The 19,146-nt window shown below is 39.4% G+C and overlaps 1 protein-coding gene across 1 annotated transcript in view; it reads left to right on the top strand.

Moving 5' to 3' along the window:
• Positions 1 to 3,171: 3,171 nt before the first annotated feature.
• LOC144523943 (homer protein homolog 3-like) overlaps positions 3,172 to 19,146 on the top strand; it is a 42,583-nt gene continuing 26,608 nt past the window's right edge. Inside the window, 4 exon segments of the mRNA XM_078259914.1 lie at positions 3,172 to 3,412; positions 3,564 to 3,616; positions 3,618 to 3,694; positions 18,403 to 18,559. Coding sequence (XP_078116040.1) covers positions 3,172 to 3,412; positions 3,564 to 3,616; positions 3,618 to 3,694; positions 18,403 to 18,559 — 528 coding nt within the window.

Here is a 19,146-nt window from a genome sequence, read left to right as displayed (position 1 = left end):
TGGAGAAATTTAAAATGTTGGTCACATATTTTGATAGGCTGACCCACCTTTATCATAAACCAATGAGCTCCCCCCCCCCATACTTTTAACCGCGGTTAGTATTTTAATACGGTCACATACTGAAAGTTGATAGTAGCTGTAGTTGTTCTCTTAATAGCCTACATCCATGGTTGTAGGCCTGTCTTGTCCGCTGGTGGAAGAAATATTCCCGCATTCAAACTTTATTTTGTGCTTTACTTTGTGCCCATTTCAAAATAAGTTTTATTATTTTATTGAATTATAATTATTATTGAATTATAATTATTACATCACTTTTTAATGTTGCAGGTGGTAAAGGTGTTTTAAAAAAAAAAAAAAAAAACTAAATATACAGTATACTGTCAGGTTGCTTGTGAATGTCAATTATTATATTTTGTATTACTAATCTAAATCTACAAAGTAACCAGTACATAAAGTTACTAAATAAATGTAGTGGAGTACAAAATTTCCCTCTGAAATGTAGTAGTATAAAGTAGCAGAAAATGGAAGTTAAGTACAATACCTCCTCACCCTACATCTTTTATCTATAGTTGACCCTTCACTTGGGAGCCTTGCGGCATAAATGAGCTATTGTCCCCTACCGAAAACCCCACCATCATCTTGTTGTGCATTGTGTATGTATTCCACACATACATAGGCTGATCAGCGGAATATAGGAATATGCACCATGTAAGCACTATCTATAATTAACAGTTTTTGGGGCTCAAGATTACATGATCTGTGGGCCCCTATTCATTTCAATATTGTAATTTAGTGGTGCATATTCACAAACAAATGTGCAATTATTCAAATGAACACAAACCATTCACTCAGTGGGATAGCGCATTTGCCAGCTTTGTCCATGCAGTTAGTAATCCAGCCTTGTATAGTGTTATATAATCTAATGGGTCACATATACACCTCCACAGTTCTCTAGATCTGATCTGGTTCATCTTTTCCTGCCCTTCAGTGCTGCATGCACCTGTTCTATCTGCTCCTGGCCTTTGGCTAGTGTCTTTTGGTCAGTGGACAAAATTAATTGTTGTTATTTGTGATTGTTATGATACAGAAAATATAGAAACACGTGGGAGGAAAAGCAATTCTTCTTTTCCGTTTATTCAAAGAGACCCATAAACCTCTCAGTCATTTGATAGATATTTCCTTCCTTTTCTGACAGTCTCACCACTCAGATCTTGATGATGAAGTAAGACAGAGTTTCAGATCAATAAAAACCTACTTTCTCCATGAGACAGAGGAATCAGGTGTCAGGTTGTTCATGTTATGGTCTATTTTCCCACTTGATAAATGACCACTGATCAATCACAGATATACAAATAATATTTATTTCTAATCCGAACATCATTTCAGTGTGAGTATTCCTTTTTTACTATGACCCTAATTTTACCTTGTAAAAGCCCAAACATATAAGTGATTTTTATTCAGCAACTGGTGGCTGCCTTAATCAGTCTTTACTGGCAGCCTGTGCTTTCCTGCTGACCACACTGACTAGTTCCTCTGACTGACATGAAATAATTAGGCTTAAAGGACCTTCTGATTTTTATGAAGTTGATTTGTATGCGTTGGTCTGACATTCAAAAGGATTGCACTCACAAGCTTTTTCACCTTTTTAAAATTAAAGTCCAGCCAATGAGATTAATTCTTTTGTAAAACAGCTCCTTTAAAAATGTTAATCATTTATGATTTTATGATGATGATCTCTGTCTAGACTTTATTTCTGGTGCTGATGCTTTGTTTGCCACAAATAGGTCTGCCACAGTGAGCGTGAAGACACTATGAGTTTGATTCAGTCGCTGCTTGACTTGGAAAAGGAGAAAAATCTTCTCCAAGAAGACCCATCTGTGTGTGCACACTGGGGCTGCCAGAGGTATTAATACTCTTTGTGTTAAAGGCAGAGGGCTGGAGGTTCAGCTCCATTCTGCCCAGACCGTCCAGCTGTGCTGCAAACTGCCTTGGACCAGCTGAGAAGTATCTCTTTAAATGAGCATGAGGGTTGTTTTCATGTGAGGCGGACATCTGATGTTCCCTGCAGCACAAAGCAGCAGTCAGCTGCATCACTGTAACAGGCCACTGAGCAGCACGATTAATGCACAGGAGCTGCTCCCATCACTCTTCCACTAAATTGAATGCTCCACTCTCCCATTTTCACCCTGTATTCATGCAAATAATTGGTTTATTTTGAAACAGAGTTGACTTCAAACTAAGTCATGTGATTTTCAACCGTTTTATGAAGAAAGTTTTGAAACCATAATATGAAAAAGTAAATGGGTGAAATGTCTGCCAAGTTTCTTGTCTTTTTTTGCCAATTAGCAGCTCCATAAAAGTTTTACATTTCAAAAATTGCACTTTATTCTATATTTTATGTCTGGGGTAAATTGCTATCTTCCATACAATATCTAAAATGTTCATAATTGCATATGTGCATGTGTGTTAATTTGTATTTGATGTTTGTCAGATCAAGTCAAAAAAACATGTTTTGTTTTAATAAACCTTATACATTTGATCGGTGAAATGAGACAAGGCAATTTAAAACCAGTTTGTTGATCTTATGCATTAATATGCAAAGCATTTTATGAACTATACTGAAAAATCACTGGAACAATCATATTATATTCTCATGAGCGCCTTCAATATATATTACTTATTGTGAGCATATTTTTCTGTTTTTTGATTTGGTTAGATGTTCTGTGTGATATTTAAAGGGTCATATTTGTGCAGGTTTTCAGTTATGTTTAAAGAAATATCTTTGCTATCGTTCATATTGTGATTTTTAGAGAGATGAACAAGGCCATGTCATGTGCTCCACTGCCTAATAAAAGAAATCATTATACCAATGCATAATATTCATGTAGGAATTTGATAGGATTACCATATGTATAGCTCTTTATGAACAGCTTAGTATGGAGATTAACGTGAGATCAACACAGTCAGGGGTGCATGATTGTACATCTGACTGATTATTTGCTAAATCTTTTTTTGTAAACAGCCAATTGGCTTCTGTTCTTCCACCAGTAATTTCAGATACTTCCATTTTTTTTTACGCTGCATCTCATAAATATGCACTTTTAGGGCTTTTAAGACTGTCTGCAGACTATTTCTACATGTAGTATTTTACATTATGACATGTAGGTGGGGATGAGGTGGAGGGAAGAGGGGCGGGTTTTTAGTTTGCATTATGACCATCAGATGGCGCTTAAGAGGCTCCTCGGTCTCACCGAGAGAGTTGAATGGGATACCAGTGTGATTTAGCACAGAGGCGGGAGGGGAGCACAGCACAAGTCCTGGATGAGGTTTGAGCCAAAAGCACTCTGGTGCCCGACTTTTATCGACATACCTCCGTCTGTCTGGCCCGCAGAACTGAGCCAAACGATTCACGGTGCGTAATTACGCACAGGGACGATATATCTGTGGTTATTCGCCGTGGAAAGCTGCGGACAAAGGAAGGCAGACAGGCTGGAGTACAACAGCTGATTTGAGAAGAGAGGAGTACTGTTGGAGGGGTAACGGGAGAAATCTGGAGTCGGAAGTGATTTGTGTTTTTTCCCCAGGATTTTGGGGAAGAAGCGAATCAGTTTGCAAACCGAGGAGAAAAGGACAAAAAGTGGAGTGGTGAGTGGAATCAGTTACCCAAACAACATCCAGATTCTCGGAGCATGGGGTAAGTTAGACATTTGTGTCTGAAATGTACAGTTTGCACAGTCTCGCTGTTTGGAAACGATTTGTTCAAATGGCGAAATGCTTTAAGAGTGAACTTTGTGGTCACTTGTGGGAATTTTCTAGGATTGTGTTTGGATATTGACATAATGTGTCACTGCTTATTTTCTTTGTTTACATTCTGATAGACATTACCGAGAGAGGAATTATTTATTTGTGAACCGTAGAGCTCGACCCAGTTTATTGTCCGTTTACACCGTAATGACACGTGTGACCGTAAAAAGGTCAAATTTACATGTTTTTATAATTTCAATACTGGCTGATACACCGACAGCTTGTTTAAAATGTTGGCAATTTCTTTTATGGCCATATGATAAAAACGGACAGATTACTCATGCATCCTGCAGTTAACAGAGTTACTGTAATTTCCTGTTCTCTATTCCTCTATTCCTCTATACACACACACACACACACACACACACACACACACACACACACACACACACACTCTTCAACTGGACAACTTCCAGGTCGATTGCTGTGCAGGGGGTCCTGGATGGGTTTGCTTTGGGAAACTCGTGGTGTCAAGCTGTGCTCAGTCTCAGTAGCTAGGTGTGTGTGTGTGTGTGTGTGTGTGTGTAGAGTTTGTGTGTTGAATTATACATGCAGGCCTTCAGCTTGGTTCAGACACACCTGAACCCTCTTCACGTTACCAGAGTCCATGCTGTCAGCCTCCTCTAACTGGTTTAGTGACACTTTAGTTGAGTGACTGCATGAGTAGTATTAACAGTATTAGAGCACCCTCACAGTACTCTGTTGTCTTTAATGGGGTTTAAATTATATATATTTTTTCTTTTCAGAGTGACGGTGAAAAGAAACATTGCAGGCCAGTTTTACATGTATTAATGTACACGTCGCTATCAGATGGAGACAGGTTTTAATGCATAAATTGCTTACAAAATGCTGTCTTATCATAGTCTTATGGTCTATTACTAACAAATTGAACTCTGTATGGAGGTGTTCAAAAATTAAAGTGCTGTAATTGGGATTTCCAAATTCTTCAGACCTGTAAAACTGCACTGATGAAGGATAATGTTGATGCTCACCTGTTTGTTGCCTAAATTGAAACGGCTGCATCCCAAATCAGTCGCTGGATCCCTCAAAAAAAACATGGTGTGTCCTTCGAATGCCCTTTAAGACCAGGCTGAACCTGCGTCTCCTCCTCAAATGAGACACATGGAAACTAATGGTGCGTTCAGGTGATCTTCAACAACTTGTAAAGTCAAATTTCCAAGTTTACCACCTGGATGTTTTACTCAACTAACCAACAAAATGGTAAATATAACATTTATTTAGAGTTTAATTGTTCCACTTCAACACATTAGTAATTGGCGACAGTGTTACTGGTTATTGGGAAATATCTCTGTTTGGGTACAGAGGCTAAAGTACTTTTAAGACAAATTATCTGTGAGTTGACTTCACACAGCTTTTAAGCGCCTGAGCACACAACTGTCAGTGGGTCTCTAAGCAACCTCTAAACGTCACTCAAACATCAATATGTTAACCTTCCAGCCCCAATCTATTGTACCCAGATATTTATTCCACATGTATGGGGATGGGTGGTATCAGCACATCTCAGTCAGACTGGCTCTGTCGGCTGTATAACGTCTGTAATCCAGTGGGAATGCTGAGCCTTTGACAGTAGCCTCAACACAAACTCTGATGGCTTGTGTTTGATGCTTTTACTGTCAGAGTTTGGACTAGACATCAACTCTGCATTATCCCTCTGTGGTGACTAGACGCCAAGTTCAATCACATGAAAGTCATGAAGGACCTCTGGAGGATATTCTGGATGTAGTCGCAGGGCGATGATGCACACTCAGACAGGAACCTGCACAACTCTTGACAGACGGAGACAGCATGCAGGTGCTCTACCCTCTTAAAAGAAGTGAGCACCAGGAGGAGAAGGGTCTTGATTAACAGGCACTTCAGGTCCATAAACAAAATGAGTGTTGGGTGCGCAGGTGCTCTCATGCTGCATACATGTCTTAAAGTACTTACTACTACTAACCATGTTGGCCCATTAAGGTCTTTGTACAAACAGAATATGTAATTTGATGGAGAGAGTCTTGATTTAATGGAGATCTAATATTTTTCTGTAACAGACAGGCTACTGACGGCTTCCATTATTTACAACCTGCAGCAGGTTTTCCATTCATCCACTCAAATTTGATATCAGAAACTGATGACCACATGAACGCAAATACCTGTTAACCACGTCATATATTCTGAATTCCAGACCAATTCCAGACCATCGGATGCACGGACTGAACACTGTGCTTTTGAATAAGGGATGCTTTGGGCAGCGAATGATTCGCCGGAGGTGTCCTCCAAATTTGTGCATAAAAAGCAGCATTTCTTGGTCAGATTGAGAAGCCTCTGGACTGAGACAGCCTTGTCCACCCATTATTTATAAGAGCTATTTACGATATTTGTGTAGTTTATTTTGTTAATGAAATCGGTCAAAACATAGCTGTGATCCAGGTTCTGTTCTCTTTATGGATTGTTCAATTGCTAAGCACGTTCGATCTGAATAGAGTTACAGTTTCCAACCTCAGTCCACTAGAGGTATGAGGTGTAGCTGCACTGTGTAGAAAAATGTCATTATTGGATTAGCATTTGGTATCAGCAGCTACTTCACTGGGGTATCACTAAATAATGCCTGATAAGCTCCACAGGTAATTATTTTCACTGTGTAACTTGTATTCTCTTTCCTCTTGTTCTGCTGCAGAGAAGTTCTGTGAGCTGTAAAATGTTCCCGCTACACCGAGAGAGGTACAAACCCACGTTGTCTCTGTGTAGTGGCTCTGCATGGCAGGGATGGGCGATTAACTCAAGTTTAGTTTTTGATCTCCTCCCAAATGATACATAGCATCAGATGATGCTGTTATCAATGCCTGTACCTTCCATCAGCAAAAAGCTGCTTAAATGCCAGCTTGGGCTAGAGTATTTGTTAATAATGTATGACTTTGTCTGAATATCGATTTGTTATTTGGCTAAAAAAAACAAGGACATTTTCCAAATGTTAAGAAATAACAGAACTAACAATACAGTATGGCAGTTTTGAATGGAAAATTAAATCATAAAACTGAGAGAGATTTTTATACTCTTTGGCTCCGTTTGATATCCAAGAATACAACATCAGGATCTGTATGATTGATATTCTGGGGATCAATCCGCCCATCCCTACTTCAAACATTTATTTGCCTCTGAACAAAATGCATCTTCATCACGTCCCCATAATGTTTATCCTCCCCTCAGTATCTATGGATACTGCTAACTGGGAGATCTGATTCACACAGTAGAGGTGTCAGCCTGTCATGATGTGCAGATGGTGTTTACACGCTCTCCTCCTCTTGCTGTTGTTGTATGGTGTCTCTTTCATCGTATCATCCCCCTGTCAGTTGCTCCATTGCTCCATATACTGTTGGATTTGTTTAAACCAGGGGTCTTCAACCTTTTTTAGGCCACGGACCCCTTAACTGAGAGAGAGACGGAACAGGAACCCCCTACTACATACTGTATACAATTAAGTTTCATAATAAACTGAGCCTACAATGTGTGGGTAACCTAAAACCTTTATACGTACCTTTTTAGTGCATAAAATACTAAGCTATTAAAATATTTGTTGGCATGATTCTATAAATCATGTTTTAATGTTAAAAATGAATGTGGCATGGTCAATCCTTACGATTAACTGTATCTGTGTATGGCTACCTTAATGATTTCCTTGCTTATAGGCTAGTGAGCCTATCATCATTGTGTTTTTTTCACAAATAGGCTGATATTTAGATTCATGTTAAGACATTTTAATTTTTGAAAAGACTTTCAATAATTAACAATTTTCTGGTGGTTCCCCTGCAGTAACTCTGAGGACCCCCTAGTGGCCCGGACCCCCTGTTGAAGAGCTCTGGTTTAAACTCTTTACCAGTGCATTCTATTTTATACGTTGTTGCTATGTTTTGCATGCAAAACTGTTTTTTAAAATAACTACAACCGTCAAAGATATGCGCTATAGTGATGTAAAAAAAGATCTTGCACTTGGCTGTAGTATAAATCCGTTTTTTTTTGTTCTCTCTGTGTGCCAGTGCTCCCTTGCTGCACTATACCTTTCCACTGACTACCACTCCAGAGAAGAGACAGTATTCCGAACTGTGGATTATAAGTATAAATGGAAATCCTCAAGAGACACATCGCATTACATTCATTTAGTTTGACCCACATTCAACCATGTGGGTACGCAAAATTACAGGACGCAAAAGTTCCAAGAATCATCCGAGTACTTTTTGCTTCTTGGAGCTGCTTCTTGGAGCTGCTTGACATCTGAATTTCCCTATGGGGATGAACAAAGTTCTCTATACTATTTAGAGACAATAAGAGAATGACTTACATTTACTTTCTTAATTTATGGGCAAAGGTACGTTCTGAACAGAAAAAAAGTCTTCAGTCTGCGATGGAAGATGTGTAGAGTTTCTGTTGTCCTGATGTCAATGGGGAGTGTGTTCCACCAGAAGAGCAGTAGCCTGGCCCCTTCATAGTGAGGGAGGAGGAAGTCGACTAGCAGTAGCAGAGCGTAGTGGATAGGCTGGTGTGTGCGGTTTGACCATGGATGCATTTGTCCTGGATTTAGGATTGGCCTTAGCCATTCACAGCAAAATAGGCAATGTGTAGTGTGGGAGAACTGCATTCTGGATTTACATACAGTACATACTAAATGCATTTATTATTTTATAGCTAACTTTTATGTTTGATACACAAAAGATGTTGTATCGCAATAACTAAAATTATTATTATAGCCAAAAGTTAGACGAGAAGATCGTGGCATCAATCCTCTCATCTAACTCTCAGAAAAGAAGTGAATAGGATTACTCAAAATATTATATTGATATGATCATCTATCTACATAATTACAGAGGAGTGATACTGGAGGATGATGGTGCTGTCCAAATCATCTCATTTACTGTTGAAATCTCTCTTAACATCACCGTGCCGCCTCCCTTTGCAGCCCAGAGGACGTCTAAACTTTCAGCGAGAACATAATCCGTTAATCTGCAGCAATAAAACCATCAAAAGCTGTTCAGCGTCTGCGTCCTCCCACTGGCCAAGGAAAAACCAGCTGCTCTGTGGGGAGAAGAGCTTCTTAATTGCTGTTTGGAGACAATTGCATGAATAAACATTCATCTCAGCTCACTCTCTTTCTGTTCACTTCATTTCACCATGTTTTATTGGCATGAAAGTAATAACCGTGCCTTTGCAGTGTCGATGAGTCATGTCTCTTTTTCTTGTGTGTCTCTCCCATACCTTCACATCCTGAATACAGAAAACACTCCAGCTTTGTGTCACCTTCACAGTGTGAGACAGCAGTAAGTTATCAGTCAGTGGAGCTGACCTTCAGATAAGTGAAGTGCCATGCTGTCTTTGAACCCAACCAGAGCTCATGTTTCGGGCATTTTTCCAAGTGTTTTGCCAGTTAAAAGCTTTTGGTCATTTAGTGTAAAAGATGCTTGGTGAGTTGGTTGAGATCTTCTGAAAAACTGACAACCATCATCCTCGTTTTACTCCAAAGCTTTCCAGTGTGAAAAGCCTTGGCAGCATATATGTTGGGCTGTGGTTTGTGCTGCAGATATAGTGACTTGTTAAGCTTCAGTATGAGTTAGCGTTTCCCCTCGCTGTGCTATTTTGGTATGTAGTTGTAGCGTGTCATGTTTTGCCGGACTGGACCAGACACTTTCGCTGGCTCAGGAATGTGGACATGAGGCGGCTTACTCTCAGAGGTCAGAGGAAGCAGACCCTTAAAGGAGAAATGCTTTGAGACAAACAAAGAGAAACTGACAAAAAAAGTAAATGACAACCTTTTTCTGTCAATGCGGAACCTGAAGTCCCCAGAGGCTGTAAAACCACAGCAGAGTTTTAGTTTTATGATGTCTTAATGCACAGATGGGGAAAAATGATGCTCTGCTGAAGCATTCAGCGGACGCTCTCATTTCACATCATTAACTGTTATAATTCTATAGATAACTGCTGTTCTCACCCTCTCAACTATAAAAGTTGCTCTTCTCAAATGGACAGATATTTGAATCTGAATGATATAATGTGAGTTGTTGCATAAGCTCTTTTTATGAGGTGACTGAAAAAAGAGATGAAATCCAATAATGTTAACATAAGACAGTCTGCAATATTTACAATGTTATATCTCCAGTGTAACAACAATATTGCAAGTGATTGTCAGCCAATCACAATCAGTGATTTCTTTTGTTTCCTCATCATCTAAACATGCTTTAAGGTATAAATCTGTTACACATTGCAGTAAAATTCACAGAAATGTAAAAGCCCAAAAATCTCTTTGATTAATTTAAAAATGAAAGGGGAAAAAAAGCAGTTTAAATAGCAACAGTATTGTGAGACCTTCCTACACAATTGTCATTACTGATCATTTCTATGCAACTGCTCTCGCTTTGACCCTTCACCTCTTGCCATCTCTCCCCTCATCCGATCTCCTGCAGGATGTCTGATTTTCTGTTTCAAGTGTGAACATTCAGCTTTTAAGGACATCCAATAGGATTTTTGGCAAGCAAGTTTTTCAGCTTCACCCTCCCCCCAGGCTATATACAGCTTACCGAGCTTATATAGCTCCATTATTGGAAGTTTGAGGAGTATTTTCTCAACTACAGGTGTGTGTGTGTGTGTGTGTGTGTGTGTGTGTGTGTGTGTGTGTGTGTGTGTGTGTGTGTTAGTTCTCCTTTTGGCCATTTTTGTGTTTTTTTTCTGCACTCTTGTTGTTGTCCATCGTCACTCTGTTTTCTGATTTGTACTTGTATGGAGACAGTAACTTTTAAATAAAAATCAACACATTTGAAACTTATCAGAATCGAGCATCGAATCATTCTAGAGAGAATCGTGATGCATCTAAGAATCGATTATTTTTCCCACCCGTAATGTCTTTCCTACATCCCTGTCAGTTTAGATCTATCTGGGTTTATATTCCAAAGGAGCTAATGAACTGTTATCAGAGATGCCCGAGTAGCAATTTGAAACTGAGCATGCAGTGAATGCAGCCTTGTAGGTCAGAGGAAGTGTATTAAGGCTTGTTCTCTCATGGCTCCCTGTAGAAAGCTCAGCCCTCGTACCGTACGTCTGTCGTCCAGATGGAGCTATCATAGAAGTCCCTCTGTTTATGGCCTTTACTGAGACTCTGAGAAAGAGCTTGCACGCTCTGCAGAAGCCTTTCTAAGAGGGCTGTTTGTTTGGCTCGGTCCGACATTTCAACAGATCTCTCATCCAGTATGTAACCACAAAATTCATCTGATGCTTAATGCCAGTTAACTTATCATAAGGGTGGAATGTAGCTGACGACCTCAAGGCTGCATGCGTACCTCAGCCTCTCTCTGATGTCATTGCTGTGTGCTTTTTAAGGAGTAGGTAGAGGACGGTTAGTGGATTAAAGAAACTTCAGCTCAGACTCAGTCTTTTTTACTCTCCCATTCTCTGACAATGGCATAATATCAAAGAAGATTATTTTCAAGGCAAACTCTCAGAAGCCTTTTTGAGGGAAAGTGTAGTTATAAATCCGTTAGTTGGCACCACATTAAAATCATCAGATGATGCAGCGGTGACGGCCCCCTGCGTCCGAGCTTTCTCTTGTGTTGCCCAGGTTTTACTGAGTATCTTTCTTTTTTTTTTTTAAATCCCAAGGAGAACTAGTTGTTCTTCTTCATTGAAAAAGTGGTTGTTCTGCCAGTGTTTCACAAAACCAGCTCCCAAAGGCTTCTTGGGTAACTCACATTGGTTTTAGCATATCTCCAGCACTATTGCCACTAAAATTGAAGACAATTCTCTTTTTTTGGCCTGGTATTCCCTCTAGAGACAATGTAGAAATTAGAGAGAAAATTATTTGGATAATCGACTAATCTCATTTGATGTTGAATATTACTTTGTCCCAGCTTCTTAATTGGAAGGATTTTCTGTTTTGCATCTGTCTAATGTCAAGTTATGAACTGAATATCTTTTAGTTTTTGAGTGTTTGTTGACCTCCGGGACAATGTGACTAACATTTTTCACTTTTGTTCCTGACAATCTATAAACCAAATGATTTTTGAATGGAGAAAATAATTGATGTATTAATAAATGATTGAAATAATCATTACTTGGCTCTAATTCCCATATAATATGATGTGCATTACGCTGAGAAAGCAGGGAGGAATTCAGTTTGAAAACAGCTGAGGCACTTGTTGTGATGGGCTTTTAGTTGAGGGTGAGTTTTTCTAATTATGAAATAACCTCCCACATGTCTCTTGAAAGATAGACTAAAAGTAATATTTATAATTAGTGCTCCACAGAACAAAACACAAAGAGACATTTTTATAAAGTTGCTTTAAAGAACTTTTAATCTGGTGGCCAGCTTAGCTCAGTTGGGTGAGCAGGCGCACATACTGTATATAGAGGTTTACTCCTCAATGCAGCGGCCACGGGTTCGACTCTGACCTGCGGCCATTTGCTACATGTCATTCCCCCTATCTCTCCCATTTCATGTCATCATCTGTCCTATGAAAATAAAGGCCTCAAATGCCCCTAAAATAAAAACATTTTAATCTGTTTATTAGGAGGTCAGAGTGGTTTCTAAGTGGACAGTAGCATATGAAATTTTCATAGTACAATTATCTTGGACACTGATATCTGAAATTTAATGGAAACACACAGCTTTTAAATACCTTTTTAAATGACACCTTTCCAACAGATTTGAGTAGTTTGTCATGGTACCTTGTTTTTCCATAATATATTAAACCTCCGTATGTTATAGCTTAACTTAGTCCCCATAGGACCTCATCTTAAAGGCTTAAGTACGACACTGTGAGACATACAGAGACATTGAAGTTTTGATTCTCAATCCCGGGGAAACAAAAATGTGACGTAGTGCCTGAAACAGTTTACACCCCAAAAAACATGTTTTTGACCCATTTAATTACTGAGCTGTAATCTGAACACAGCTCTCCCTCCACTCACACACTGATGTGCAGCAGTGAGTGTGTACAGTATGACGGAGGGGGGATGGGCCAATGTATACTTGACCTGGAATAGATTGATGACTACCAAACAGTATATGAAGTACCTCCACTTCAACCAGCCCCAACATTATCATTCTGTGTACATGGTAATGTTCAGTTATGATAAAATGATGGCTGTATGAGTTTTTTTGTTTGTTTTCCTTTGGTTACTTGAGTATATTTTGCTGCGAAAATTTCTGTAGGCTACTTTAAAATATGCAGAAGTTTGATTGTAATTGAGCATTTTTACATGGTGGTATTGCACAACCAATCTTGATCGTTTATCAGACTTAAATGTGGTAACTTGTCTTCCTTTGGGGTTAAATATGTTGGGCTGATTCGAGGTTCTTTAATTTTAGCTCGCTTCTTTTAGTCATGCAGGGTTTTACCCTCACAACACCTGATTTGATAAAAGGCTACACAGGTTCATGGCATTGAGTGTATATAACAGGTTCATGGTAAATGGATCAGGTCCGTGTACAGTACCACATCAGACTACACTCCTCTCTACTGCTCTGCATTAGGTTATACAGCTGCTGTGGCTGTCAAGCGGCTGTGCAGTGTTTGCTCTCCCTTACCTCGGGAGTAAAATTGAATCCAGTTTTAATCTGCTCATTTCATCAAACCTTGACGGGATGCATCCTGGCTGAGCTGATTAGCAACATTAAGACAAGCCCAATGAATGCCTTGTTGTTCATTTCTGTGTGATTCGCTATGACGGCATGGGAGCTGATGAGCAGTCAGTCATTGTTTGTCATTAAAGGAGAATTCCAGGCCAATTTTTACGTTAATCTTGATCGCTATAAATATGCGAGGACAGTCGATAGAAAAAAGAAAAAAAGCAGAGTCGGTGCGGTCAACACGGAGTAGCTGCAGCTACATCTACGAGCTTCCCCTGATCTAAAACGGCAGTTGTCGGGGCAGGTTTTTAGAGTGCCTTTGTGCCTCTTAACAGACACAAAATGCAATTAAAATGTCTGTGCAACATGAACAGGGCCCTTACGTGACAACAAGATGCGTTTTCAACTCAGACATTGTTTAAATTCACCTACCCTGTCTCTGTCCTGCCGGTAGCTAGCTCGCCCTGCTAGCTGCTAGCTGTTAGCTGTTAGCTGCCAGCTGCCATCCGTGATAAGTGTGTTCAGCCAGGCTTATTCTGTGATAATCAACTGAGCGAACTCCAGGCAAACTCTCTGCTCTTCACCGGGGCTTCTCAGGTGCTGCGAGCAAATCACTCCGCCCAAGTAGCAGAAGCAGCAATGCTTCGCCTTCTGAGAATAGTTCCCAGTATGTATATGGTTAGAAGATGGCTGTGTCTCATGTGACCTTTTTATTTGTACACGCTGTGACTATACAAATCATAACATGTAAATAAGAAAATGTTGGTGTTATTTTGTCACTTATTAGGAGCAGTAGGCTGGATGGAGCCGCTTACCTCCAGGATCTGTGCTAAGCTAGGCTAGCGGTGGGTGCATCAGAAAGATTTAGAACACGCACGGAGATGAGAAGGATATGTATGGACTTATACTCTTCCTTTAACGTCCTGGTTATCAGCTATGCAGCCAGATCATTAGTTTTATTGAGCATAATTAAGCACTTTCTTGGTGCTGTTTCTTTGCTTGATTTGTGTCTGATATTTTAAGCAGGATTTTACCTATTGCAAGTGAGATAAGTGTTGAAGTTTACCAAAAAACCTTTTGCTCAAACTCTCCTACCTGAAAAGCTTTGTTACACTATCCTGGAAACTTGTTTTTCTTTCTTAAAATTGGTAAATAGACTGTGAAAGAACCAGCAATTTTTCCTGTTACCTAAAACATTTTTTCACTTTATAAATTGTTGCTAAAACTGCTTTGCTCAAGGGCGATAGCACAGTGGCTGTTGATAGAGATGATAACTCTACTGTCTATACACTGAAATGCTCAAGCTGGGGAATAATATGCAGTTATTGAATGCTTGGAGGCAACAGCCATGTTGCCCTACAGATGCCCTGTCTGTAGCAGTGTTTGGTTATTGTTTTTGTCAGGATGCAGATTGAACTCTTAGGTTACAGCAACCTTTCTTGTGGGCATAATTGGTCAGAGGTTACAGCTAGAAATAATTCAAGTGGTTGAGTTAAAAACCACATAAAATCTGTTTTCCTGGCCAAGTGATGATGGACTGTTGCCAACTTTGTTGCTAAATTTGTGACTCTTTTTCAAGTGGCTGACAACAGTTCTGCAGTGGCAACATATTCCATGTGTTTTCTGGTTGAAAAACATTGCACACAAAACAGCCTTTCACATTTTGCTATTGGTGTTTCCGGCATAAAAACCTACACATACATGATAAAAACCTGAAACCCAGCAGTGACATGTCAACTACAGTCCAAACTCCTTATCAGTGCTATCATGAAGCATGTATTGCAAATTAAACGTGCAGTAAAAAATTGGCATTGGCAATGTTCTAAGATTTAATCCAACAGGACACATAACTGTATTGTTTCGCTGCTATAACAGCAACAACTGTACTGCAACAGCAGGATGTTTATTGCAGCACCTTTTGATATTTAAAAGAAAAGTTTGAGGGGAGGCAGCGCTGAACACCTCCCTGTTTATGGCTGTGGTAGTTTTTATTGGCAGACATTTTGGCTTGTTGTAGAGGGAGAAACACAGGTGTAAATGAAACCATTATTGGCTTCATTCCATTGAGGTGTCCCAGTTAGTCATGACAGAGAGCCAGCATACCCAGTAGTGGGACACTATTAATGTTATTGATTGCACCTTTCCTGTACCCTGGAAAGAGAAAGTTCTCGTGAGAGCACAATTTGAATTTGCTCAGCGAGTCACTCTGGCAATGAGTAATGATGTTCATTACCTATGCCCTTGGAGCCGAGCTGCACCAATCACATCGATGTAATATAGGCAGGCCAGAGGCGAGCTAAAAAGTCCGGAATCAGTCAGTAAACATTGGTCGTAGTGTTATCCAATTGCGTGCACTGATATTTTCAAATGCATGCTTGGTGCCGCCCCACGAGTTGGGCCATTTTCATTACTCCTAGCCAGACCCTTAATCTTTTGGATTTGGGTCTGGATTTCCAGACTACCTTTCCTGCTAATTGTGTCAAAATATCTGCTGTGGAAAAGGCCCATAGAAAGAGCTCACATGGCTGAAAGCAACTTTCTAAGCAACATGAAACAAAACTGCTGTTGGCTGCAGTAATCTAATCAGGCTGTTGTCCAGTGAAGTTGACAAGGGTAAATGTAGTTTGTCAAAGACATAATAAGCTAAGCTAGTTAGGTACAAGCCTTGTATTCCCATGATGTCATTAACTCAACGATTATAAATAAACGAAAAAAACACACATTGTCTTTTACTTTGACCAGAGTTTGTTGTCCTGTTTACTTTATAAATGACATGCACCCAAAATCTTTATCCATTAAGATTACATTTTTTTAATGAAAGTAATACTAGTGTGCTCTGATTGAACTTGAAACAAAAATCTAACATTTTAGTCTTCAGCTTTCAATCTTTGACTAACTATCATAGGAATCCTATTTATGTGGCAGCAACCAAACAAGAGTTTAACTCCTGTGAGAAACTGGAAGGGGAGTTATCAGAATATTTGAATTGAAACAAAACTGCTGTGTATCACAAACTGGAAAAATGCAATGTTTCTGGAAAAATAATTTTTGTCCAGTGACTCTGTGTTGTTCAGTCAACTTAGACCCATATTTGTATTTATTGTATTTTAGCTGCTGCCATCTGGACCTGACTGACACCTAAATATGCTTGTGCTGCTATTGTCTATTGTCAATTGTAGCTTCAGTAATCTGTTTTGAAACAATATCAACTATTGTTTGTATGCAAATATACAGTAATTCCAACCAAACCCAGTGGGAACAATGCTTCATATAGACAGTGCTGACCTATATACATGGTTATTTATCTTGCTTAGACAAAGAACAGCGCCTTCTCCCTGCACACATTATCCTCATTAATGTCGGTATATAATTGACTTGCAATGGGAATGGCTCATTGCATACATTGGCATTATGCAAACTCTATTAGCTGTGTAATGTTGCATGAATTCACCGCATAGTGCCTCATTGCCTGTGAGCCTCTATCCACGGTTAGAGGCCCCACAGCATGGTTCTTCAAAGAGAGCAGGATAGCTAATTGGACTGCTAGCGGTTAGCAAATCTTCAGCTTCATTTGCACCAATAGCCTCATTACACCAGAACATCAGTGACCCCAGGGTTCCTAAAAAACACAATTACATTCGGAAATGTTATTTTTGTCTATTTGTCTATTTTTGCCCTATCTATAGCTTTATCCATCGTTAATGGGGCCCTCAAAGTGCCAAAAAAATCAATGATTTGCACTCGAACAGATGAACAAGATAATAATGATATTCCATTAATTTTAGTGATGTGTATAGATGTTTTAGCCCTTTGGCTTTGATCGGTGTACTAAAAAAGCGGTTTCCTGTGTGTGTGTGTGTGTGTGTGTGTGTGTGTGTGTGTGTGTGTGTGTGTGTGTGTGTGTGTGTGTGTGTGTGTGTGTGTGTGTGTGTGTGTGTGTGTGTGTGTGTGTGTGTGTGTGTGTGTGTGTGTGTGTGTGTGTGTGTGTGAGATATTTCCATTTTCCAAGTATTGCGTAGCTCATAAGGATAACTGTGAATGTATTTTTTATTTTTTTTAATCATTGTTGCCTTAATTATTTCATAAAGCAGCACATAAAAGCTTATTAACTGAAATGTATTTCTTTTTCTGAAAAATTATACCATCCAAAAATATACTTATACTAGGTAGTATATTTATAAACATGCTGTCAATAAAATGAATAAAGCAAACGTTATGGGAGAATATTGATGACAAAACATTGGGCTTGGTGTAGTGCGTGACTCGCAACACACCACAAATAGTATAATGGCACGCGCAAAAGCAGTTTTTCTGCCTGAGGTTTGGTTTTATTTGTCTTGGTCTCTGTTGCTGATACCCACCACCTCAATAAAATGGAGATGAATGGAAGTTGTGGTGCTCAGAGCATTGAAAAATACATTTAAAAAATGTAATGGTAAAGTTATTTTGTAGGTTTTAACTAACTTTCAGATCAGTGTATAATAATGATGGATACAGTTTGCATTTGACTTGGGATGACAGTCTGCTCGCTCATCTTTATATTTGGAGCCCCTGAGCCAGTTTCTCCGCAGAGAAACTGGCTCAGCGACGACTGTCTTATGCTTCTTAAAATTCAGGCGTGTAACACTTGACCTCAGGCTTACCTCACTGTTTGTGACAGAGCTGAGTGAAAAATGAAAAGTTCAGGCAGAAGAGAGATTCATTCACCTCCCTCAAAAAAGTGACTCATGCTGTTACAAAATGATTAATACCACAACATTTCACCAAATGAGATGCTCTCCAAAAGGTATTTTCATAATTCCTACACTCATATTATGTTTTCAATTGTTCTATTAGTGTCAATCTTTTATTTATTAAAACCTGCTTCCTCAAAGTTCAGTTGGTGTTTTTCTTCACTATAAAGCAAAAATGAAGTTGTTTTTGAGACTTATTTGTAAATGACTGTGACACTAAATCACCTGTAACATTAAGTTCTCTTGTGTGTTTTTAAGGGAGCAGCCCATCTTCAGCGCCAGAGCTCATGTCTTCCAGATCGACCCGGCCACTAAGCGCAACTGGCTGCCGGCCAGCAAACACGCCGTCACTGTGTCCTTCTTCTACGATGCCAGCCGTAGTGTCTACCGCATCATCAGTGTTGGCGGGACAAAGGTGGGAGCCCACCACACACATGACTGCACAGAAACATATGCATAAATGCTACTTCATATGTTCACATCACACATATTTGGTTTTCAGGTCAAGACACACAAAAAGGCATGTCATTCTGCTTACTCTTTTAAGACGAGAAATGTTAAGTACCAATAAATCGTCCTTTAAACTTTTTTTTTTTAAGTCTTTTTCAGCATTGTTTGATTCTTAAGTGGTTTGTGTTTAAAACTGATTAAAGTATTTCTGTCAAATAAAGCCAGCACAAGGGACTTCATGAAAACTTGAATCAAGCTTTTGTTGTTTTATCATATGGTATTATATTAGTATTGGTGTAGGGACTCTTCTGTATCAAATCCTCATTAGCTCCCTCTGTGCATCCTATCCTGCAGATTCTTCAGATAAATGTAAATAAATCTGTTTTCCATTTGGTTGTGGCTGTTATGGGTGTGGATGCATTAGTCCAAGAATCTTTATAACACACAGTCATCGGTAATACCGCATCCACAAGAACAGTAAAACACCCGGGAGTCCCAGCACTGACAGCATATCTTCTAGCAGCACCTAAATGAAAACTCTTTGTAGTTATC

The sequence above is a fragment of the Sander vitreus genome, chromosome 9, assembly GCF_031162955.1.
Source record: "Sander vitreus isolate 19-12246 chromosome 9, sanVit1, whole genome shotgun sequence".
In the NCBI taxonomy this organism is placed as follows: Eukaryota; Metazoa; Chordata; class Actinopteri; order Perciformes; family Percidae; genus Sander; species Sander vitreus.
Note: the sequence above shows the minus strand (reverse complement) of the source record. Positions and strands in the feature narration are given on the sequence as shown.